This window comes from Anopheles stephensi, chromosome 2 (assembly GCF_013141755.1).
Source record: "Anopheles stephensi strain Indian chromosome 2, UCI_ANSTEP_V1.0, whole genome shotgun sequence".
Classification (NCBI taxonomy): domain Eukaryota; kingdom Metazoa; phylum Arthropoda; class Insecta; order Diptera; family Culicidae; genus Anopheles; species Anopheles stephensi.
Genome location: NC_050202.1, coordinates 29,937,159 through 29,961,766, shown reverse-complemented (window position 1 = coordinate 29,961,766; position 24,608 = coordinate 29,937,159). Strand labels below are relative to the sequence as shown.

General features: G+C 42.3%; 1 protein-coding gene across 3 annotated transcripts in view; it reads left to right on the top strand.

Annotated features, from left to right (window-relative positions):
• LOC118503422 (synaptotagmin-10) overlaps positions 1–24,608 on the top strand; it is a 34,915-nt gene that overhangs the window by 5,245 nt on the left and 5,062 nt on the right. Inside the window, exons 2-5 of one of the 3 annotated variants that reach the window (XM_036036660.1) lie at positions 18,868–19,392; positions 19,537–19,620; positions 19,935–20,331; positions 20,409–20,599. In XM_036036660.1, the coding sequence (XP_035892553.1) occupies positions 18,955–19,392; positions 19,537–19,620; positions 19,935–20,331; positions 20,409–20,599 (1,110 nt within the window). In that variant the 5' untranslated portion in view covers positions 18,868–18,954. Of the gene's footprint in view, positions 1–18,862; positions 19,393–19,536; positions 19,621–19,934; positions 20,332–20,408; positions 20,600–24,608 lie in introns of all 3 variants that reach the window. The other 2 variants (XM_036036659.1, XM_036036661.1) reach the window with 2 other exon arrangements.

Genomic DNA, 24,608 nt, shown 5'->3' with positions numbered 1-24,608 from the left:
CAAAAAGTGTGTGTGTGTGTGCGTTTGTGTGTGTGTGTGTGTGTGTGTGTGTGATATCAACACAAAAGTTTGATTACAGTCATTATCATCAAGCACGGTGTACCCCACTTGATCAGTAAGATTCATGCGACTAGCTTTATGATCATTTTGCCGCACAAGTTGTGCTGTGAAAAGGTGTCCCTTTTTTGCATTAAATTGGACGTAAATTGTTGGAAAAGTGAAGCTTTTCTTGCATGGGGAATTGGTTTAAAAGAATTTTATCAAAATATGAACAAATTGGTAATGAGGTTGTATTGCGGTTAGTATCATTTTAGGCGCTTGTTCGCGTGTTGCCTTTACGGTGTTTTAAATGAGCGCCTAAATGTAGGCAAAACACAAGTTATTAGTAATGCAACAAAGGGTGTTCGTTAGGCCGGGCGTGTAACAATAACTAATTGTCATTCGATATTCTACCGGTTCACACAAACACGGCATGAATCGGAAATGAGTTTCGTGCGGTCAATTTATCGTTCTATTGACCGATTCCCAGGTTGCCAACTTTTTTTTCTCTCTCTCTCTCTCTCTCGACCATATGGGACCGTTCCCATGGTTTGCATGGTACAAATTATTTGTTATGAGCATGATACATTATTAGCAGGGAGCTGTACGGGGAAAGGGACGGCAGGGATCATTTATTTAGAATCGACGCTTATAATAATAGGAAAAAGTCAATATGTATGCAAGGAGCAACCACAATACGGTCAACCATATTTGTAACGAAATTTGAACAGCGCACGCTAATCGAATGCATCAAGCTGTGTCACACACCATCGGACATTGATAGTAATTGATTGATTTTATGGCTTCACAGATTCACCAGCCAACGTAAACAACAACGCATTTCATCTCTCGCTTAAATAAATTCCGTTTCGACCGAACTGATTCCGGACGCCATGTTTTTTTTCGGTACGACGAAAGAAATAAAACCATATTAAAAGCTTTTCCGCATCCGCGATTTTCCGTGGCGTGGGGACCTTTGTCGGGTCGGGTGGATGCGCTCAAGGACCGTGTGAAGTGTGAACGCGCGTTTTGCCCAGCGTGGACACAAGGAACAGGAAGGAGCATCATAAAAATGCTTAAGTGTTTTGTTGACATTCCGCTGTTGTCGATGGCGGCAGCGACAAGGAAGCGGAAACACGCGCCCGCCTGCTGGAAATAATATTAACGACAGTAGAAAATAATAAAACGGTGTCTTAAAAATCATCCGCCGAAGCACAGTAACGCACGGTAAAATAATGTTTAACGTTGGGGAAAATAATGTGGAATGTCGACGCGTTGGGATGGACGAGATTGTTATGTTGCTCTCGCTGGATGTTTGGGATGTTTCTGTTTTGATTTTATATTTTTGAGTTTGTGTTGACGAAGGATGGAATGCACAATATTTATGTGAAAAATATTTTGTGCTCGCTTTTGGTTTGGCTTTGCATGGAATTAATGGCGCTGCAGGAAAAAATTCCGTCTTGTGTACACATATGCTGTTGTTGATCGCGAAAGCTGTGTTGTACTGTAAATATTTTCTCGATTTTGCAGGCATTTGTCTACTAATAGATGTTCAGGGAAATGAGTTTATCCCAAAACTATCTTCTGAAGCTAAAAATTACTTTAGTTCGGCAGGACTCGAGGGCTTTCCAGTTCTAAGGGTCATTCTGTGCGTGCCGCGACCGTCGCAATGGGGTGAGGAGCAAATGGGCAAATGTGCAAGCGGTAGGATTGATTGTAAATGGGAATGGCCACCAGGAGGGTAGGGGAGTCAATGTTGGCAAGAAGGTTGCTGGCAATAAATAGCCTGCGTGACTGACTATGGCGATCTTTTAAGCCAACAAGTCTCAGCAACTGACATCTAGTACCGAATATGGAGGATAAGCAGCACTGAGGAAGCGCCTGATGGCAATAAACTTCCTTCTCAAACCTATCCATAGAGGTGACACTATATGAGGACCAAAAGGCGCTGGCGTAGTCCAAAACGGTCAAGTACTGCGGATCATGGACCTTAGACGCCACTCGGGTAATGAAACCCAACAATATCTTGGCCCACTCGAGGACTGAAATGATATGTGGCTCATAAGACAGTTTGTCATCGAGCCACACAGCAAGGTCCTGGGGAGTAGTGAGCCACAGAGCTGGTAGCTTTATAGCCGCCTCCAAATACGAGATTACGCAGCATTTTTCCATACAAAGGATAAGCCCGTTAGAGGTACACCAATCCGCAAATGCATCAGTCTAGCTTTGAAGGGAAGTCTTGAAACGAGGACACTGGAAGATAGAACTTGACATCGTCGGCGTACAACAAATATCCTGGGGGAGGGAGAGACCTGATGCTCTCTGAGATTAAAAGCGAAAACAATAAAGGACTTAAGACGCTACCCTGAGGAACCCCTGTCTTGCCTACGAAAGGATTGAAGATCACACCGTCTTGCCCTGGAAGTGCGGTCCTTCAAAAAGAAATATAACCAGAGAAGAAATGGACCACCAAAACCTAAGCGTTCTAGCTTATCCAAAAGCAGCCTAGGAGGCAAGCAATTGAGCGCAGCTTTGAAGTCCGTGTAAATTATGTCGACCTGTCAACCAACAATCGGACAAGTGCAGAAACAGATCAATCATCAGCGGCATAAGATTCGAACGGGGTGGAGCGTCTAAGCATAAACCATGCTGGGAAAAAGGTATAAGCGGGTGGACGATAGGAAGGAGTGAAGAGTGGATAAATGACTCAAGGACCTTAGACGTAGCTCATAGGATAGAGATGCCTCGTTAACTCGGATGGGATAGTAGGAGTGTCAATATGGGATCCAACACCTCTCTACAGTTAATCGGCACAGGAAGCAGGAATGTCGTCCGAACCCGGAGAGAAGAAGCGAGTGCGGAGAATACCACGGCAGTTAAGATATGGTTTGTAAAATTTGGAAAATCTTTTTTCTTCAAATTACTTCAAATGATAGCAGCTTGTGGCATTGTTTGGAAAACTATTCAGTTCGCTGAATCCGAACGAACGTTTCTGCACGTTTCTTCGTTCGTAAATATGATTATGAAGTTGCTGGAATGCGAAAAAGTTCGTTTCTAGGAAAGATGGTTCTCACTGTTCTGTATAAGATAATAGTTTCGCTCAAATACGGAACATTTTTTTTACTAGTAAAATTGTTGGCCTTTAAGATCTGTCTAAATAAAACAAATCACAACCAGCATTCCGTATCGCGCTTACACTTTCAATCGGGCAAATATTAAGTCCTTACTATTTAACAGGTTTGTTTTAAAAATGCATAGAACAAGTGATAGATTTTATATAAGGGTTTGTAGTAAGGAGCGCAATCGTCCAAGGAGGAAGCATCGAAGCCTTAACTCTATCAATACTCTGAGAGTACTCTATGAAATACGTGCCACAACTTTGTATCTATGGACTGGCCTGATCAATGTCATTTTCCTAACATGGTCAACAATTTGGAGTATTGAGAGTCTTATACGGTCAATAAACACCACCGGTAGCTCATGATTGCAAGCAGTGTTGCATTACTCTTCCACACGCGTAAGAGGCCAAAAATCTTTCTAAACTTCTTTTTCCAAGGGTGATTCAGAGGGTTATTCATTTTTAAAAGATTTAGGTAAAAGACTCGAGCCGACCTCTCCATAAGAAATTTGGGTAAAATACTCGAAAAGGCCCCCCGCTCTCGGTAACAAGAATCCATCGAACAAATACGCCGTTGTCGTCCAAAAACGCCGTGCAAGTTATAGGCCAGATTGTCCATCCCTTATGTGTCCGAGATGTACTTATTCTCCCCTATACCCCTGAGGCCAAAATAACTGACGAGGATTGTGGGGAGTGCGTGAGAAGATGATTTAATTGAATAATAAGCAATTTTTAACCACACTGAAAGCACACTGTGAAGCTTTCGCAACGTGTACTGCGGTTTGCATACTGTTGGGCGCATTACGTATAGTGACGAACAAATTTCGTCAGGGGGGTGCGTTCTCGAGTCTTATACCGAAATTTGTTTATCACTAATCGAAATGCGCGAATGGTATACAAACCGCAGTACACGTTGCGCAAGTTGCACAGTGTGCTTTCAGTGTGGCCAAAAGTGGTTGAATAAAGTCGTATGAACTATTGCCCCCTTTTTCCCTACTCTGATAATCTATTTTGGCGCCCTATAAGGCTATATAATTATTGCTAGTCGACCGACGGGTGAACAATTTGGCCTATAACTTGCATGACGTTCTCGGACGGTAACGGAGTATTGATTTGATGGCAACTTGGTACCAGGCATCGATATTCGGTTAAGGAGGAAAAAGCCGAAGATGAACCGTGCAAGTGACTTTCAAAATGTATGTTTAAGTTCACTTACCATGATCTACTCGCTATATAAGAAACGTATTAAGGATGTGCCAGTATGTACATTTTTTTTGGCGGTCCGGTGGCCGAGGCGACAGCCGTACCGATCTTCACACGTCAGGACTGCGGTTCAAATCCCATCTAGACCGTCTACCCGTCGTCGTGAGAGGTGTTTTGAGTAGAGACGTTTTCTCAGGCTGTAATATGACCGGTTAGAAGCCAGCACCCTTGCGCGTACATTAATGTTGTTGTTGGTGCTGACTTTAGACCTCTGATCGCTGAAGTTTTGGGTAATTTCAAAAGTTCAATGGCATATCTGTATATCTTATTTTATTACTCGAAAATGAGCTTCCGCTACATCGTCTTTAACCAACGATGTCGATGTAAGCAGCGCACAACAGAATCTTGGTTGAAATGCAAAAGATTGTGGCCGTAGTTGCCAACTCATAGTTTCAGATGGCCCCTCTCAGGCACCAAGATAAAGGGAGGACAGACATGTGCCGTTGGTCATTCATCATTCTTGGAAGCCTAGTACGTTAGGGCTAAGATTCCAAAGGAATCATTTGTGCATATTTTACTGCTACCCTTGCTCTACTTTAGGAACATTTAAAATAAGTAAATATGATCATTTCTTAGAACAAATTAACCATCAGCATAGAATACGATTTATTAGTGGGTCGCCCTATAAGCTTGCAACAATTTTGGGATATCCCTCCCCCCAATTATCCTGCTTCCTCAAATTTCTTTGGCAAAACATCTCAATCAACATTAACTCATCAAATGAATGTATGATCATCTCTATCTTATTCATAAATTCCCGAAATGCTTTCAATTTCCAAAACAAACATACCAGTTGCTTGTTTGCACGCCTCATTGAATTGGGATCCCCTGGAATTGTGGGACTTCCATGTTGTAATTGGATTACTAAAATGGGGGTCCGATCACTCATTCAGAAACTTCTTCAGAAACATTCAATACAATAGAAAACCTTCCTGCCTTACTTTCAGCTACGTATTAATATTCAAAAATAAATGCAAACGCTTCCGGTAAGCTTCGATTGCTGGAAGGATAGCAGCAGCATGACGGCACCCTGCGTTTGTCACACGGCCAGTCTGCTGTGGACATGCCGCTTAGGAGAAACAATTATCTGCACTACGCAAAACCAATCGTTCGCAATGTTAATATAATCGGTCCCCCTTTCTTCCAGGTACAAATTCTATCAGCTTCCACCTCAGTTAACAGCCATTCCGTTCCTTCTTTCCGGAAATGAATATTAAATCATTTCAACCTGCCCCAGTAACTACCAGCTACTGCAAACGAACCGTCGGTTTGTCCACGATAAAGGCTAAAACCGGGCCACCCATCGGGGTCATTTACTGAGGCACCGGGCGCATAAATCTTTCCACTGCCAAAGAAATAGAATTAGCACTGGAAAAGGATGAGCTGGGGAAAAAATGGATTCCGTTTATTTCCCCCGTTTGGTGTAGCACGCTTTCACCCGCTCGCTCGCCCTCCGCTACCTCAGTGGTGCGAGTGAACCGAGACAAAATCATCCGCTCGTAAAGCAATTTTGCAGTTCATTAACATGATTGCCGGCTGAAAGTGCGTGCGTGTGGCTCACAGGAGTTTTCCTGCTTTCTTTCCTTGCCATTTCTCTAATGACCGTATGAGTTGTGTACTTTTAAAAAGAAGACGTCTTCCAGTGGACTGACCTTTCCAAAGGGAGCAGCATCTTGATGAAGCTCATTGAGGCCGGCCAGTGTCCTTTGGGACCATCGCACATTGAATGACAAGCTTTTTCATTACGGAAGCGAAGGACACTGCTGCTAATGCACTTGCCGCTCGGTGCGATCGGATCCCATGTGGAGCGCTGCGCTGTGCGATGAGCAAACAGCGTGATGGTAAAGCATAGATGTGGAAACGTTAACGTTTCATGTCCGGTTTCATCATAATAAGTCATACATGCTTAATGAAAAACCTTGTGTGTTCAATCAAATTAAAAAAGAGCACATATAATAAATATCCTTCTTTGCCCCTTAATATACTCATAAGTAATGTACTTCTTGGAACAAAACATCGCAACTGAGGCCTCATTTAAACCGCCTATTACAGGGAATGTCACAATGATTCTCGTTGAAAAATGAGCTTATATTCCCTCAGTGGGCGAAGCTAAGCAGCGAGTGAATCTGTATCGGTAATTGGGACTGTACGAGCAATCACATTTACTCGCGGGAAAAGCGAAACCTCCGGTTGTGAAGAACAGAGCAATGGTGCTTGGTGCGCTGCTTAAAACACTATCACTCTTCGGCTCGGTCGTAGCTTCGCCGGCGAGCTAGATGTAGCAAATTAGTTTTACCACGGAAACGGCAAATCGGATAAATGGCAGTGAAGCCTTCCAGTGCCGCGGAGCAAAACCCGTGACGAGTGTATCTGTGTGTGTGTTTTTTGGTGGGCAATATGTGCCGTGATTGATGGCGGTGGAATTTAGAGCTTCTTTTGCTTTCATTCGCTGCTAGCGTTTGTAGCTTTTATTTTATGTAAAATGTTTAATTGTTGAGTTACATTATTGCTGGACCGTTGGAATCGGTGAAATTGTCCAGAACCGTAAAACGGAATCGTAAACGGAAAAAGTCTCAAAATACTGTTCATATTCACCCAGGATATGTTCGGAACCGTCGGGTATGTTCGGAACCTTCGGAACCATTGGAAGCATCCAGAGCTGTCGAAACCGTTGGATATGCTAGGAACTCTCGGAACCATCCGCTATGTTCAGAACCGTCGAATCTGTCTGAAATCTTCAGGACCTTTGGAATCGCCGAAATCGTCCAGAACCGTAAAACGGAATCGTAAACGGAAAAAGTCCCAAAAAACTGTTCATATTCATCCATAACCATCGGAACCGTTCGGATCATCCAAAGCCGTCGAAACCGTTGGATATGCTAGGAACTCCCGGAACCATCCGATATGTTCGGAACCGTCGAATCTGTCTGAACCATTCAGGAACATTGGAATTGGTGGCACCGTCCGGAACCTTAAACCGGAATCGTAGTCGGTAAAAGACCCAATGATTTCAAAAGCTTCTATGGGTTGATACTTTTAATGACGCTTGACATAGACGTTGGGGACTATGCAGGACTGTATTGTTTGCGATTGCGATTCATTAAAATATAGAAAAATTAAAGGGTAACTCATATGTTTTTTTATTCGTGCATTATTTTGTTTTCATCGCGTTGACAGAATGCGGTTCCGAATGGTTCTGACGGTTCCAGTCGGTTCGTTTGCACCAAGCTTTTGGAACTAGTTCCGATGTTTTTGATTTTGTTTTGCTAATTACGTCCATTTCTGAAAAGCAAGTTTATTAATTTATCACAAAACGATAAAAATAAATATGTGAACCAAACGTGTAACATTTATCCTCAAAATACGGATGTGGTTTCGGGCAAGAGCTGGCGAACCCATTAATCGTTCAACAGCACTAGAAAAGCCCCAGCTAATTTCCAGCCTCCCGACCATCGCAACCCTTGTACGGCTTCATCAACCGCCCGTCTGTTGATGTCGTCGTGCTGTGCGCCACCAGGCGCCTCCATTAGTTGGTTGCATGAACCACCAGGCGTCTCCATCAACCGCACACACACCAACACACCCGTGGTTAGCGCCGTTCGTCCGAACAAATTTGATTAATCCCCGGCGGGAGATGCACGCGAGAGACACGGCGAGATACAGGAGGGGATATCGTTTCGCTGTCACCCGCTGAAAGGTCACCTAGCAGTGTAATTGACACATTTAGGTATAATTGTCGTTTCCGGAGCCGCTCCGCCAATTGAGCACAACTCATTGGAGGCCTTTTTTACGTCCGCCGTGTGTGTATGTGTGTGAGTGTGTGTGTTTGCCGACGACCAATACAGACGACGACAAAAACCCTCCACAAAAGACATCCAGCACAAGGGTGTTGGAATTTCGTTTTCTGCACGCTGCTGCCAAAGGTAAAAGCTTTTGAAATCGATTTTCGATACACGCTTCAATCGATCGGGTTGATTGGTCGTTTTGCCAATGAATCAACCTTCGCAAGCTTCGGCGAGATCGAATGAAGCACCCTTTCGAAAGGTGCGAGCCGTACGGATAAGTGTTTGATGGGGGAGAAATCATACGGCGATAACGACTTTCCGATAGCGTCGTTTGATGAAAGTTTATTTTTGGCTACAGGGCGATCAAATGGAGCTCGGGGCGATGTCTCGCTGAGCTGGCATCAATGAAAATGGGGAGAAGGTTAACAGCAAAAGTAGAAGGCAAAATGGGAAAAGTTTGCATCAAATGAACATTTTTATTAGTATCTTTGAGTGAGTGGTAAGCTGCGAAGACTTGCAAACGAATGGTCCTAGTCAGAATGTGTGGCGGAAGTTTTATAAAAGGATTTATTTGACTTTACTCATTGTATCACTTTGTAAACAACGCCTTAAAAATTTTCGACAGTACTTCTTCTTCTCGTGTGTCACTGCAACCTCGAGAGATCTTGGTCTGTCGTTTCTGGCTGTAATTGACTTGATTTTACCCGTAGCTCCGGATAGTCAGTCCTAATTTCAGATGGGATTTGATCTCTGGTCCTGCTGTGTGAAGATCAGCAGTCCCTTTTACCTTTTAACTAAACTGTCTAGAAATTCTTTCAGTTCAAGTTATACTTCAAGCCAACGAACTAACTGGAACTACATACAACAGATGTAAAGCTTGTACAGCGATCGATATTAGTGAAAGTTTCGAATGTCGCGTCCTACGGCGTCTGCAATCCTCGCATAAAGAACCAAACAAGCAAAAAATGCTGTAAAATATTTCAAATACGTCGCACAATGTTCGTGGCGTACCTGATTTCGGTATTGGCAACGAAATAGTGAAAGCTTCGCTGTTAAAGCTAAAAGCATGCCATAGCCCTGAGCAACGGTTGGAATTTCATCGGTGGTTCTGAAGCAATTTTCAAAATCCCTGTCCCGTTTACCGGTTCACCGGTTCTTAAGAAGTCCTCACGGATTACACCGCTTTCGGAGAAGGTGATAATCGGCTTCCAGAGATTTATGGAGTGATTATTATGTCATGCTCTGGTATGAAAGCATTTCAATCAATGATGAAGAGGAGGTCTGCATAGCAGCTGCCAGAATTTTGCCCAAATTTTTGTATAATTTTATCTTTGATTTTCGACATTCACGACGCACTGAAAGCAATTTATGTTCCAAAATGAACGCCAACTTATACAGCTTCTGCACATGTTATGGGTAATGTACAGGGATGGGCACTCTGGTTCGGAATCACGATTCCGATCCGTTCCAGCATATAAATGAGTCCGATCCGATCCGAAAGAACGATTCCGGCCAGTTCCCGACTCGTTTTCGATCCTGGACTCGTTTTTGATTCCGCGCTCCGGTCGTACACATTGTTCTGCGTTATCTCCTCTCTTCTTTGTCCTTGCCACCCGGTTGCTTGGTGGTATAATTTAGAGGATAGAAATTCGGAGGCGACGGGGGTTTCCTCTTCTTTTTTCATTTCTTAGCAACCGGCTGGCAAGGACAACGAAGAGAGCAGATAACGCAGAACAATGTGTACGACATAGATTTGCAGCAGAACGGGAATGCGGAGCACGGAATCAAAAAAGAGTCCGGAATCGAAAACGAGTCCGGAATCGAAAATAGTGTTCGGTATAGGCCGAATGTGGATCATTTTGTTGTGCAATTTGTTGCCATTGACAGGATTTTTAATAAAATTTTAATTTACAATGGCAGAAAAAGGCGGTTTTATGTTTTGTATCAGCACTATGCGGTGAATGCATTACTACTACTCTCCCAAGGTTTCTACTACTCTCCTAAGTTTCTAGCTGATCACTACAGACCGGAGGATATTGCGGTTTGTTCGACTAATGTTAGCCAACGGTCCAGTTGCTGACAGTAGAGATCTTAATTTAGTGTTTGGCCATACAGATGCACCTTATAATAAATTTGGGGCCAGTGGCAATAGCAATACCGGTGCTGGTCTTCACACGGTACGAACGGGGCTCAAATCTCATCCGGACCACCTCCTTGTACGCAGGGCTGATCTCGCTACCAGTAAAATCAACTCATCGAGGTTGTAGTGCCAAAGAAGAAAAAGATTGTCGTATTTGAGGTATTTCACATTCATAGTTACACCAAATCTGTGAATTTGATCAATTTAATATTTTTTTTATAAAAATTTGGCAGTTGGTAATTTGTTTAATTCTTTTTTGTCATCTAAAAATCTTACCGTTTCGTTGTTTGGAAGCCAACTTCACATAAATGATTTCAAATCGGGTTTTATGGTCAATTTTGAACTCCCAAGCAATGATACGGCTACCAACACCGATCGGCCAGCGTCGATCGTTTTTCTGATCCTGAAACAGACAAACTTTTTTTTACATTAGGTTTTCGATTTTCTGTACCCATGTAAAGCAAGGTATTTCTAATATTTGTCACATTTTTGCTTTGCTTATCAATTTCTATCACTGCTTGTTGGTGTCCCATATCCAATACAAATACAATGTTTGAATGGTCATTAAAAAGTCTTAAATGCGTAGAAAATTGCAATGAATACATGCGATATCAAAAATACTAAAAATAAAATTATGGAAAAATCGTGCCTTTCCCGTAAAAACCGTATGGCAAGGAGCTAAAACCATTTACTTAACTACTTCAAAAATATTGTTATGTTAAAAAAGGTTGTCTCAAGCTTCTTATATTTTTAAATGATTTTTAAAATCATTACAATAGCAGAGAAAAACATTTTCCTTAGGTGTTCGTATAGTTATGTTATATGGAGCAATTTTGCAGGTGCCAAAATAAATTGTTTAAGTGTGTGCCAAATTATACTTTTTTCTTGTTTTGTGTGTTTTGTAGTTTTCTACAACTTACTACAACATCACATTTAGCTAACTTGTCGAGTTTTTATTTTATTCTAAAAATATAGTGTTCGTTTAGTTGTGTTAAGGACTGTACAGTGCTCAAACTTCATAATTGAGGTTCATACTTCGTTGGGTTTGCATATCTCACGAGCTACTGCTAGAAAATCTAGCAGCAAGCACTAGCCCTTCCGCAAATCCGATAGGATGTTATACACACACTAACACTTATTTCTGTTACATGGAAACGTAAATCGTGTCGTAAATGCTCTCTGTGTCCAACAACAACAAAAACTCCTTCGGTATCCCACACTTTGAATTTAATCCACAGAATCGCTTAATTCCCCTGATAACACGTGGGTTATAATCCGATTTATGTTAAAGCTGTGGAGAGTAACTCCTTGAAAACATTTACAAAAAATATTTCGCTTCCAAGTTTACCCGAAGGCACATCCTTCCAGGCGGATTTTAATTTTTACCCACCATTTTCGCCATATTTTTCATTTAACAAAGACATGATTCAGTAACTGCAGTTCATCGGTTTTTAGGTACAATTTATACAAAATATGTGTTAAATATTAAAATCCGACTAGCGCAATATTCCATTCGTGTTGATACCTCATCATTATAGTGCCAAACATTCATTTGTATCGCCTTTTAGGGAATCAACCGAAACACATACGATCAACTTTTCTTTTCCCAACTTCCCAACCGGCTTCGGTAGCATGGAGCTGACACTAACTAAAAGGGGTTTTGCCATCACGGCGGTTGCAACTTAATCAAACCCCCGGTAACATACCCCCGGGGAGAGAGAAAAACAGTGACCCAGGATTTGCCGAACGGATTATACAATCAATCACTTTAATGCTGTTGTTTGTTTTAGATCACATCTACCCAATTTGCTTTTTTTTACTGTTCGGCCACATGATGATTGTGTTTGTTTCCTGTTTTTTTTTTCTTGGGGAGGTTTTCTGAGCCCGAAGATGGGTATCCCAGCCCTGAGAGCTGATTGAAATTGATCGGCGTAAAATGACACCCTGCCTGCCACTGGTGGTTTCAACATCCTTTTGCTTCGGTTGTTTAAAAATCCGAAATGTTCCGAAAAACGCATTCACTTTTCCCTCTTTTTTCTTCTTCTTCTGTAGAATGATTATCGATCAGTTTGTAGAATGTAAATAAGGAAGAAAGTTGGGTTGCTGTTTTGGCTTTGCAGCTAATTTGTTTGGCGATTGCGATACTGCAACTTTTGGAAGAAAAATTCGAAAGCATTCAACCATTGTTAAAATGTTTATTTTACCGAGGAAAACAGTGGAAGGAGAAACCCAATTAACAGGGCAAATAAAAATAAGAGTATTTTCCGGGACTGGTGTGAGAGGTTTCGCTACGAAATTAATGCGATTGATTTAATTAATCAAAAACAGGTGGGCGCTATTGTTATCAACGGAGGGTTCGCAGTCGGCTTAGGGTACAATCAGTACACTGGCGCGAAGGCAATATGATTTAAATTTTCCATTCACAGGGTTTCTCAAGCCTTTTCAACATTGTTTGCGGTACAGCAACAGGGTTTACCTCCGTCACTTTGCGATTTTAGCGGTATATTTGGTCGTCGGTCTTATACCTCTCCGTATGCATTTGCGCTTGCGGGATAGTCGAGTGTTGAAAATCATATGGAAGGATTTCAAATACAGATACGGATGGAGTGGAATTACTCGACAGAAATTAAAATACATACCAAAACCAATTGGTTTTCAATCTGCAAAGTGACTCGGTAATCCCTTTAAAAGGCTAATGCGACATTGTATATGTAATTCAACTTGGTTAACCCTTTTCAACATGGGAAAACAAACTTTCAACTCCGTAAAGTCCCAACTCGACAATGGAAAATGGTTAGTTGACGGAGCTTTCAAGCAGCTTGTTTATACTGGGTGGTTCGATGTTATTCTTCTCCTCTCCTTTATTGGCCTAACGACCTCTTAACGTCATGATGCGTGCCATTTCTGGTTTACTAGTCTTATTGATATCGCATAGTTGGATGGTCAGTTCTCAATATGAGGGGAACGGCTCAGATGAGTTTTGAGCCCCGGTCCTGCCGTGTGAAGACCGGCGCCACTGTCGCATCCACCATCGGGCCGCCTCTTCAATGTTATTGTGTTTAATTTTTGAAATCTTACCCGTTTTCTTTCTAAAACATTAATTAAGTTTTAAAGATAAGTCTGCTAAATTTTTACTGTTTTTTTTTTGAGATATTTTAATGCTTTTCCTATTCCATAAAGTATTCTTCTTTTTATTCTTCGTTTTCACTACAATCTCAAGAGATCTTGACCTGTGGCATTCCATGACTTAATTTTACCCGTAGCTGGATAGTCACAGTCTTGCCTACGGGGAGGCGGTCTTAATGGGATTTGAATCCCGGTTCTGCCGTGTGAAGATCGGCACCGCTATCGCCTCGGTAACCGGAACGGTAAAAGACTTAAGAAGGCCCCCCCTTAGAATCTTTTGAGTGCAGCACTGTGGCCTGTCATTTTTAATGCACAATGAGATTTTTGTATGGTCATAACTCGTTTGATATAAACATTATGCATTGTTCCTTAATACTGTTACTGGACACCGAGTAGAACATGATACACCTGTTTACAGTTACAGTCGAATCGCTCACCGTTTGATTCGACTAACGAGCTGCCTGCTTCGATTTGCGTGCCATTTCCATCGAAAGAGCGACCCAATAGTCGAATCGCATGCCGTTACTATGGAATCACGTGCTGGTATCTATGGATTTGTGAATGTTAGCACATTTAAAATTCGCTTCTTCTCTCGAAGCAATTGGTTTTTTCTTATCGCTTAAACTGACGGATAATTTTAACAGGGTAATTTTTAGAAAGCATTATTTTAAACTATTTTACACGTGTTTTACATATAGTGTCAAAGCAAAAATGAACGATACATACAAACTATTTCATGCAATTCAATGAAAAATATTGAAAAAGAAAAATGTAAACTATTAGCTTCATGAACTTTTCTAAGTTTTGTTTGCCGTTCGAACCCATTCATTTCCACTAGTTTAATGTATAGATCACCACATCTGAAAAACTAGTCTTGTGTTCAATAGCGAGCGATACTGTTCGATGTTGGTATTGTACGACACATTTTCTTGCCATTTATGGTTTATTAGCCGTTTGTTCGTATAAAAATACCAGCTAATGTTTTCTAATGGTAACATCAAACGCTTCATACAGGAGCAATCAAAAATCCATGTATATCGGCACGTGATTCCATGGTAACGGCATGTGATTCGGTCATTATGTCGCGCATTCGATGGTAAGGGCATGCAAATCGAAGCAAGCAGCTCATGAGCCGCAGCAAACGGTGAGCGATTCGACTGTAACTGTAAACAGGTGTAATATACATTGGAACAAGTGATTTGAGATGTAATTATTCTTATTTTGGTAAAAGACTCGAGAAGGCCCCCCCTAGAATCTTTTATGTGCAGCACTGTGGCCTGTCATTTTTAATGCACAGTGAGATTTTTGTATGGTCATAACTCGTTTCATATGAACATTGTGCATTGTTCCTTAATACTGTTACTGGACAGCGAGTAGAGTATTATAATACACATTGTAACAAGTGATTTGAAATGTTATTATTCTTATTTTTCCTTCTTTTCTGAACATCTATTTCCGTCAACAAGTATCCGGGGACGCCGTGTATGTTATGAGCCTGATTGGCCACCCCTAGGGCTACTCAAAATTAGTACGTATATCCTGTTAGCCAAAATGAATGGTCAGGATAGGAGGGAGGGGTTTTACTTGAATAATAAGCAACATTTCATTCGACTTTACTCAACCATACTGTACTGCCGATTACATACATTTAGGCGCAAATCCTATGGTGCCTAACAAATTTCGTCAAGGGGGTGCCTTCTCGAGTCTTTTTCCCTATAAAGCATTATTCATCTTCTTCTTTGGCACTTCAATCTCGAGAGATCTTGGTTTGCCTTCTCTGGCTTTCCGTGACTTGATTTTACCCGTAGCTGGATAATCACAGTACGGGGTGCCTATCGCGGTCTGGATGGGATTTGAACCCCGATTCTGCCGTGTGAAGACCTACTCCGCTATCGCCTCGGCCATTCGACAATCCCGATTGATTCAAATCACTCAAATCACATCATTCAAATCAGCGGTAATGTTGCACCGGCTCAATTAAATTGATCCATTTGTTGACTACATTGTAGATTTTACCAATTGCCTCAAGCATCAGTTTCAAGTTTTTTGTTTTTAATTCAAAACAAGCTTCGAAATTACTTTCCAGCCTTCTATTCCTCTTATTAATGAGAGCTTGAAGAGGAAAAAACATTTTCTGCTCGAACGCAAACTTTGCCCAACTTTGTAAAGCCCTCGCCAACTAGCGCCAAACACACAATTCGCTTGGAAGATAATTTTCCCCATCGCAAAGCTTTTAATTGTCTATTACGCCTTCAAGAAAGTTTCCGTTAGTTGAAAGTTTGAATTTTCCTTTCGGTGATGAATACACAATTTCCCACCGTCGATCACGTTCCGCAGTGGCTGCAAGCTGTGCTCGCAAGCTATGAACGTAATGCGAGCTGTTTTAAAAATGAAGTTAATTTAAACGTCCGCACTCGGAACGCCACCGGTGAATGAAAGGGAAACCAATAAATGGCATATCCTACCGTAAAGGAAGACAGTAGTTGGAAATGTGTTGTCTCCACTAGCCCGGGCATCGATTTTCCATTCCAATTTCCGCGTTCCGACCGACGCTCGATTTCCGACTGTCGTGTCTAGTCCCTCGTGCTGGGACCACCATTCCGGCGGATATGATTTCCAACAACGACAGTCCGTACTCCGTATCAGACGGCATTGCGCTGTGACGCTGTGAAAAACCGGGAGACATGTTTGCGATTGGAAGTGGAAGCAAATTTTTCAAACGAAACATCTACACTGGCTCTAGAATCGAGCTTACCAATAGACAACCGTGGAGCGTGGATCGTTTAACGAGCAAAATCCTTTCCGTCCAATCCAATCGGAGCTACAGCGGCTTATCGGATTCACTTCCTCGAAACAATCACATCTGACGGCTTAGACTTCTCGGTAGTTAGCCGATAATTAGCTCGATAGAGAGAGAGAGAGCGAGAGTAGCGTTCTATCGTAGAGTGTGAAAATCCTTTCATTCGATCTTCACAGCAAAACGGTAATTTACTCTTTCACTGCTTTATCCGTTACTTACAGCACACGTGTGCGCGATAGCGATGAATCGTTGTATCATACCTTCGCAAGGGAAGTAAATTAGTTTGCGGTAATTAGTACCGAAGCGCGGCGGTTTCGGTGGTGAATAGATGCGGTCGAGATGAGTGCTTTCATTTTACTTGCCTCGAACGAATCCAACTACACAGGAGTGGCAATAAAAAATGAATTCCCTGATGAATGGTTTGCTGGTGATAAGTGACCAGGGCACCTTGTGGTAGTGGTCATGTTGTGGAAGAATGTTTTTCTACGGCTGAATAAGTAATCATATGCCGGTGGTATGACGGTGGTCGTCGTTCCAACTGCTGGTTAATATCGGAACGTAGCTAATTGCTGCGTAACCTACTTTCGGTGGAGTTCGGCAAGTGTTAGAATTGACTACATCTCGAATACATTAATTATGATAGAAACGAATCTAGGCTGTACGCAAACTTACGGTTGCCCTTAATGCATTCCATTATTGCCGTTAGGAAAGATCTGAGATTATTAAATTATTTATTCAGTTAACAATAATTAAACCCCTTTAGTTACTCCTGGAGGTATGCAATGTAATGTTTGTTTTGAAATCAGCCTGAAGGTATGCAATGTACAGTGTTGGACTACATCATAAGAACGGGTAGTTTTAGGAGCTTTAAAATGGGGCAATTAGTTAGCGAATCATTTTGCTCGATACTGTCTTTCAAGACATTGAATCAGATTATTGAATCAGCCATTCTCCTGAAAACATGGTCAAAATACGTTTGACAATAATTGTTTATCGATTTATCAATCGTTTATTAATTAATGCAAACAAAATGTGATATCAATAGGGGCTAGTAGATTTCCAGTAGCTCACGAATTAACTTTGAACAGAAGTCTTAGTTTGATAATTGTTTTGAAACGCAGTGTTTGTTTCATAATTTCAAAATACATAAAAGTGTGTTTTCTATATGGCAAACATTCTGCTAGCCCGCAAATAACCTGACAAAAGTTATCTAGCTTCTTCAAATTTATTTATTGTTCAAAATTGTTACATGGTGTGATGCGTGTAGCGATCATTCTATCAAAATGATATGTTTTTTGTTAAACGTTTCGGGCTGTTTTGTTGCAAGGATGCTCAAATGTTGGACATAAACTGTCTAAAATTGTCTGATTTTCAAGCTCTGAAATGACCGTAGAATCCAATACCTTATTCAGGATCGTAGTGAGACGAGGAAATTTTAATATCAATAGGAAAATTGTGCAGCGAATGGAGCAGCTTTTCATCAGACACATAACACCATGATTCAGTTATTATTCAAGAGACACTTTGTTGCAATGTAAAGCTAGTACTTACAATATTTTACCATATTTTGGAATGATTAAGTTTAAGAAATGTTGGACTTATTGTTTCATTCCACACTGTATGATTTAATAGCCATGTAAAGTTGAAAAGTGTCCTACACTACATCTACACATTGCATACCTTCTGGCGCTATCGAATCGAGAAGAAGTTCATCCTAAAATAGTGTGTATGTACGAATTGATATTTCAGAAAAAGTTAGAGTATGTTAATATTCGTTTAATGAAAACATCAATTTAATTGTATTCAAAGTATTCAGAGTATATAACTACTAATCCGTTCCTCGTTGTAATGAAGTTCGTGATCTTGGAGTGCTTCTCGATAGCAGGCTAACGCTTCAGATTCATCTTGACCTGACGATTTCCAAAGCCCTACGTGCATCAGGTTTCGTCATTCGTGTTTGTAAAGAGTTTAAAGATTCGTTCTGTTTAAAATCGTTGTTTTGTTCCCTAGTTCGTGCCATAATTGAGCTTGCTAGTATAGTTTGGACCCGGCGTCAACAAGATAGAATAGTCAGATTAGAAGTCATTCAGCGCAAATTTACAAAAAAAAAAATAAATTATTGATTACCTTGGTCTCGTAATGTCGCCAAGGTGATAATTATACATACAATGATTTCGACAATTTAATAGATTTTAACATGTCAGTTAACAATTTAAAAACTCTTTTAAGGCAACGGTTTTGATGATTATTTATTGTAACGTACCTGGTTCATGTTATGCAGGCAATTATTGTTAGATAACTAATAAACGAATATGAATATGAATATGAATACACGCCCTTTACTAAGTAACTCACTAATAAACAGCCAAAACAGTAAATTACTTCTGGTGCTACTGAACTCAATTTGTGTCATATATTGCTATAGAAACGTGAACCACTTGGAGCCAGGATGATCGATGGGCTGGAGTTTTTGTTTTTCTTTCGTAGCTTTCTTTTTCCCAATGAAATGTATGTGCCACACTACATTACCCGTCGGTATCTCTTTAATATGTTTTGTGCTTTTTTCCTTCTCTCTCCCTTTTTTCCATTAGCGAAGTATTTCACTCATCAGACTGCGAGATAGTGTCTGCATCCCTGTGGGGAACTATTCGTTAGCCCAGTCCAGTCCAGTCCAGTCACCGGCATGGTGTTTGTAAGCTCGGCCGTGCTCGGTGCAGCGGCCGGTACCGGCCTAGCGCTGCTGGTAGCCGTCACGATCGTCATGTACCGGTACTACGTGGTGCGCCGCAAGGGCAAAGAGTGGGCCGAGCTGGACCGGTTGGAAGAGAAAAAGGCGGCCCGGAAGATCAATCTGCAGGACTGTAACGTGTCGAGCGGTTCGGTACCGGTACAGCCAGCGAGCAGTGTCGTCCATCATTCGATTAGCTCGGAAACGCTCGGCACGGGCCCGGTGGAAGTAACACCCAGCCCGCTGCAACCGACCCTGCCCACGGTAGGGCCGACGAAAAAATCGTACGGTACGGGTGACACACGCGGCGGACCCGGCTACCGCCCATCGCATCCAGCGGCCTCGTCTGCCTCGCGCAACAACAGCATGGAGAGTGTCCATTCGAGAAGTTCGGTAAGTTCTTCAGCGCCTTTTGTGCCCCACTTGGGGGTTGTAATGCTGTCTAACACTGATGGGCGCTACACATGTTTGCGGGTGAAGCGAATTGATGGAGTATGTCCGCTTTTTTTTATCTGCTCTTTTTTTTCGTCTGCACAGAGTTACCGGGAAAGTGTGCCGAAATTTATGACACACGCAAACAGCGACACTCGCTCGACTACTTCCGATAATATAATTCTGAGGGTAGGTAATGGTGCATTCTGGCTATTTAATTTCGGAAGATTAAAGCTGTACCAGTGAGTTCCTTTTCATTTAAGTGTAATTCCATTTTTGGAGATGTGAAATTGATAAAAAAATAGGAAAAAGGGATTTTAAACTTATACGGTGTATTGCAATTTGCATAACTTTAGGGGTTTCTGGTGAAATTTTTATTCAAAGAGGAAAATTCCCTAAGTAAAGCATGAGTAGTCGTAGTTTGACGTTGCATGCACTTACTAAAAGCTTTTTAAAGCTTTAAAAGATGTTTAGTAAACATGCATCACCTCATCTTTTCGCAGAAATCTCGTTCGCCCAGCCCGATGCGTACGTTCAGCCTGGAGGGACGCTTTCCCATCGGTACCGGAAGCAATGCGGGCGCCGTAGGACCCGCCGACGGTACGGAACGGGGCAGCAAAGCGAGCCTTACATCGGTCGTCAGCAGTGGTGGTGGTCCACGCGAGTTCAACTCACCCAAGAAACGGAACAGCACCTTCTCGGGCGTAATGTCACTGGTCGGTGATGGGAACGCACCGGACAGTCCTATCGGTTCGATCCGGTCCGATAGTAGCCGCTCGCCCCGCAGACGTGTTCCGGTGATTTTGGCAGCGAACGACATCCACTCGGTACTGGGGCGCTTCCATCTGCGGCTAAAGTACGACGGAAGCAAGGAAGAACTGTTGGTCCATCTGGTTGAAGGTACGGAACGACTCTACCTCTCTCTCTCTCGCCACTCACAGCGATATCACTAACGTTTTCACCACACACCCAAACAGCACAAGATCTAACGCCTGCTGGAGATGCCGGTTTCCGAGACCCGTACGTGAAGATGTTCCTCGAGCCGGACGAAGAGCAGCGGACGCAACAGACGGCGGTACACCGAACCGAAACGCATCCGTACTTTGACCAGCAACTCTCGTTCCCGCTGAAGCCTCGCAATCTAGTCAAGAGCAACTTTGTGCTGCAGGTACGTACGGTGGGGCACGCCGTAATGTTTGGATGTAATTTAAACTATTCTGGTCGGATCTCGTTAGTGCACTTACTGCCGGGGGTTCGCTTACGGTGCAAAAGTTTCTGGTTTTGGTGTGCTTCGACTGATAATCTCGTGCAAACAGACCAACTGTGCTGATGAAATGAATCCTTGTTTGCGAATTGGTGCCTTCCCCGCAACCTGCCTGACATTTACTGGCACTGGGCGGGAAGGATACAGCGTTATGTTCCTCTCTGTATTACGATGCTTCCAGTATTATGCAAATGATTCATATTTACAACGTTTAACCTTCAAGCGAACTTCTCACCATCAATCATCCTTGCTCATTGACGGGACTTTCAATGTGTCCGTGAGGTGAACCTTCAAATCCTTCTGTGGACTTTCAACGGAGGTTAACACCTTAACCGATCAGAGTTTAGTATGCGTCGTCGGCACGGGGTCGTCGTATTTATTGAAGCTCCAGGTTGTAAATGTGATTCCGATGTGCCGGTAAAGGGCTCCGATAGAAACTCCTCCATTGATCCGTTCTTTTGTATGTGTGTGTGTGTGTGATGCTTCATTGTACGCGCTTGGAACGACAAGGGTACGCCGACATGTTCGGTTTGTCGGTATTTTGTCGGCGAATTTAGTGCAATTTATATTCCACTTTTTTATTTGCGGACGACACATGAAAAGAATCGGTTTGTGTCTTGGTTGTGAAGATGCTTTTTTGCGTATGATCGGAATTTATAGATTTCATAACACAAAAAAACATACGAGCATAAGTTTCTTTTTTATTTTTCATTCACAATCAATATTTCCAATCAGACGAAGCAGTCTTGATGCATATTGATTTTAGATGACAATGGGAATTTATGCATTGCAATAGTTCAAATGTGTTTAGCTTGTAAAGGGATTTTAATACAAATTGATAACATTTTTGCTATACTCTTACTACTGTAATATCGAGGATAAACGCTCGCCATATAATACGCGGGATCAGTCGGTCTTTTACGACGGGGCTTTGCGCATATGCGATTTGAGTCGCGCCGTACTTACGTGGTTCATTTGGATTTCGACGAGAACGACGAACAACAACTTGCTGACCGAACCGAATTCTTCCATTTATCGACTGTCCAGGCAATCGTGAAGATTCTAGATGAGATTCTTCCTTACTGGATTGTTGGAGTCATCGAGGCCTTACCTTTAGTAGGCGGACACTCGAAGCTCATCGGCGTTGAGTGGACCAGGCGACTCTAGATATTCAGAGTGAACATCCCTTAATTGGCTCGTTGGAGCTCGTCAACTCTCTCGTTGGTTGGGGAAGATAGCTTTATTTACACCAAAAATTTCTTAATTTATGGTTAGTTCTTATCACTCATTATCTAATTATCACTCATTGATTGGTTTGTTTCGGGGCGATTGCTGCGCTTGCATAAAATGTGTCGCTATGGATGAGTTGGTCGCTGTTTTGTTCTATTTGTTGGCGATGGTTCGGAGTGGATTAAGTTTTACGCTTAGTTGCTGGCCACCGTCTACATCGTGCGATGTTTGGAGCATTGGTTGGTTTGGTTTCGTATTGCATTGCGCAAATCGCCAGCCGAGTGCGCTAGTCGGTTTTTAATGTTGTTATTGCAATGCGATTGACCGTTCCTATGATTGTATGTATGTTTCATAAAATATATTTAAGATGTAAAGCAGGGATCCTACACTACTAAAGAACTTAAAGAACTGTAATTTAAAGAATATAGGTGTAAAGGATAGTTTATATAGCAGCTTTGGTACTATAGTCCTTATCACACCTATTATTTTAAGAATAAAAAAGAACTAGAAGAGATATCTAAAGCTGATCTTATTTAAAATGGCAAAGAATAATCAAACACAACATACGAGCTGTATGATAGCTTATTTGATTTATTTGAAGACGAATACACAAACACTTCTTTAGTTGTTTTTTTTCTGGAGAAGTGCCTAGCCTAATTTTTCCAATTTTCTTCAAAATTAAACCATTTTGCCCAATAGACAGCATTATATTTCTACTAGGAAATCGATGATCTGTACCTATTTAAACCAAAGTATGTCCGATATTTACCAACTTTTTGATTTGTTTAAAAATTTCTTGCACTGCAATACAAATACATCGTTTGAAAAGTTCTTCTTCTTCTTTCTTGGCCAAACGACCATTTAGATCATGCCTGCTATTTCTGACTTACTAGACTTGTTGATACCACATACTTGGATAGTCAGTCCTCACTATGGAAGAACAGCCCAGATAAGACTTGTAAATATGAATCATAACCCCGGTCCTGCCTGACAAGTTTGAAAGTTGGAGTTTGAGAAAAGTTTGAAAGGTTACTTATTTATTTTTTTATTTATTTTTAATTATGACGCCTTGAAGCCGCATTGTCAGCACCGCATGTGCTAACGAAGTACAAACACACAAAAAAATACCAAGGCATTTCCTCCCTGATGTTTCGCCTTATCCCGGGCGCGCTCGGTTGTCGGTGTGTGGAGATTGCAGTGTGGTTGTTCGGGTCTATTGTGGAGGTTGTATCGATGGTTTGGTCCGGGTCTATTGCTTTTTGTTGTTATGTTGGTGGTAGTGAGTGGGAAACGGAACATCCTTCCGTGTAGCGGATCAGGACTGTTACAATACAAGATGAAAACAGTAATCTGGACATTACAAACAATTGCCTGCGTACAGTGTTCCTCAAACTGCCCAGCAGTGATAGCCCAGCTCGACCAGGCCAGCACCGAACTCAGAAGCTATCGGCGAGTTCCATCCCGTAGCAGCAGGGTCTCTGCTAATCACGAGGCTGCACTCGCCGACAAGCTTCGAACCCAACGCCAGCCAGGCCGGGCTTGCGCCATCAAGGCTAGACAGAGATGAAGAACACTGTTACAGAAAATTCTGCCTCTCTTCTTACGACATTGTCGACTTTGACCCCGGATGCTGTTGCTTCGTCAACGGATCACCCGTGGCATTACAAAAACAAAACACTTAAGACAAAGACAAAGACAACACAACACATAACAAAGGGAATGGCGGATATGGATTGGAAGGATAATAGGGATGCGGAATCAAAGGATAAGACCGTTGTCTCTGGCGAATCGGTAGATGAGCCTCATGTACGCTAGGTCCCTAGTCGCCAACACTTCCCTTATTTCTCTACGTCTGCCGATGCTCTCGACTGCGCCCAACAGGGAGGGTCTTGCGGTTTCAAACTCCACGCCGGACCACAGAAGGTGATCCACATCGTGAAATCAGTCACCGCAGCCACACACCTTCGTCTGAGCCAGAGTTATACGCTGCAGATGAGCGTTCAACGCGAAATAATTCGACATAAGTCGAGACATCATGCGTATGAATGCCCAGTCAACAGAGAGCCCACCGAACCAAGGCCGCAGGGACACTTGCGGAGAGATCGAGAAAAGGAATCGCCCGAGATCATCCGCCTCCCACATGCTCTGCCAGCGAGACAGGAAAAGTTGCTGTGGTAGGCGAAGAAACTCTCGGGCCGAGATCAGACGGTCGTAAAATGCGCCTTGTTGGACGCCTGTTTTGGCCAATGAGTCTGCCTTCTCGTTGCCGGGAATTCCACAATGAGAAGGTACCCAAAATAAACAAAATCCTAAAACGCCTTGTCGAACATTGAGCCAAGCAATTCTATGATTTTAATGTTAAGGAAATCCTGACTCTTAACAGCCTTCGGGGATCTTAGTGCTTCAATAGCGCTAAGGCTATCTGTGAAGATGAAGTACTGATCCGAAGGACTCGCTGCTATAATCAATAGTGCGTACAAGATTGCGGCTAGTTTTGCGGTGTAAACACTACACGGCTCCCTCAATTTGAAAAATGCTTCGGCGGACTCACTAAAAACACCGAAGCCGGTGCCTTCCTTAGAGGATGATCCATCAGTATAATATTGGTTTATTTGGACTAAATATTTGAAAGGTTATTAAATATTAAAATATGCTATTTAGCTGTAACAACTGTACGGCTGGG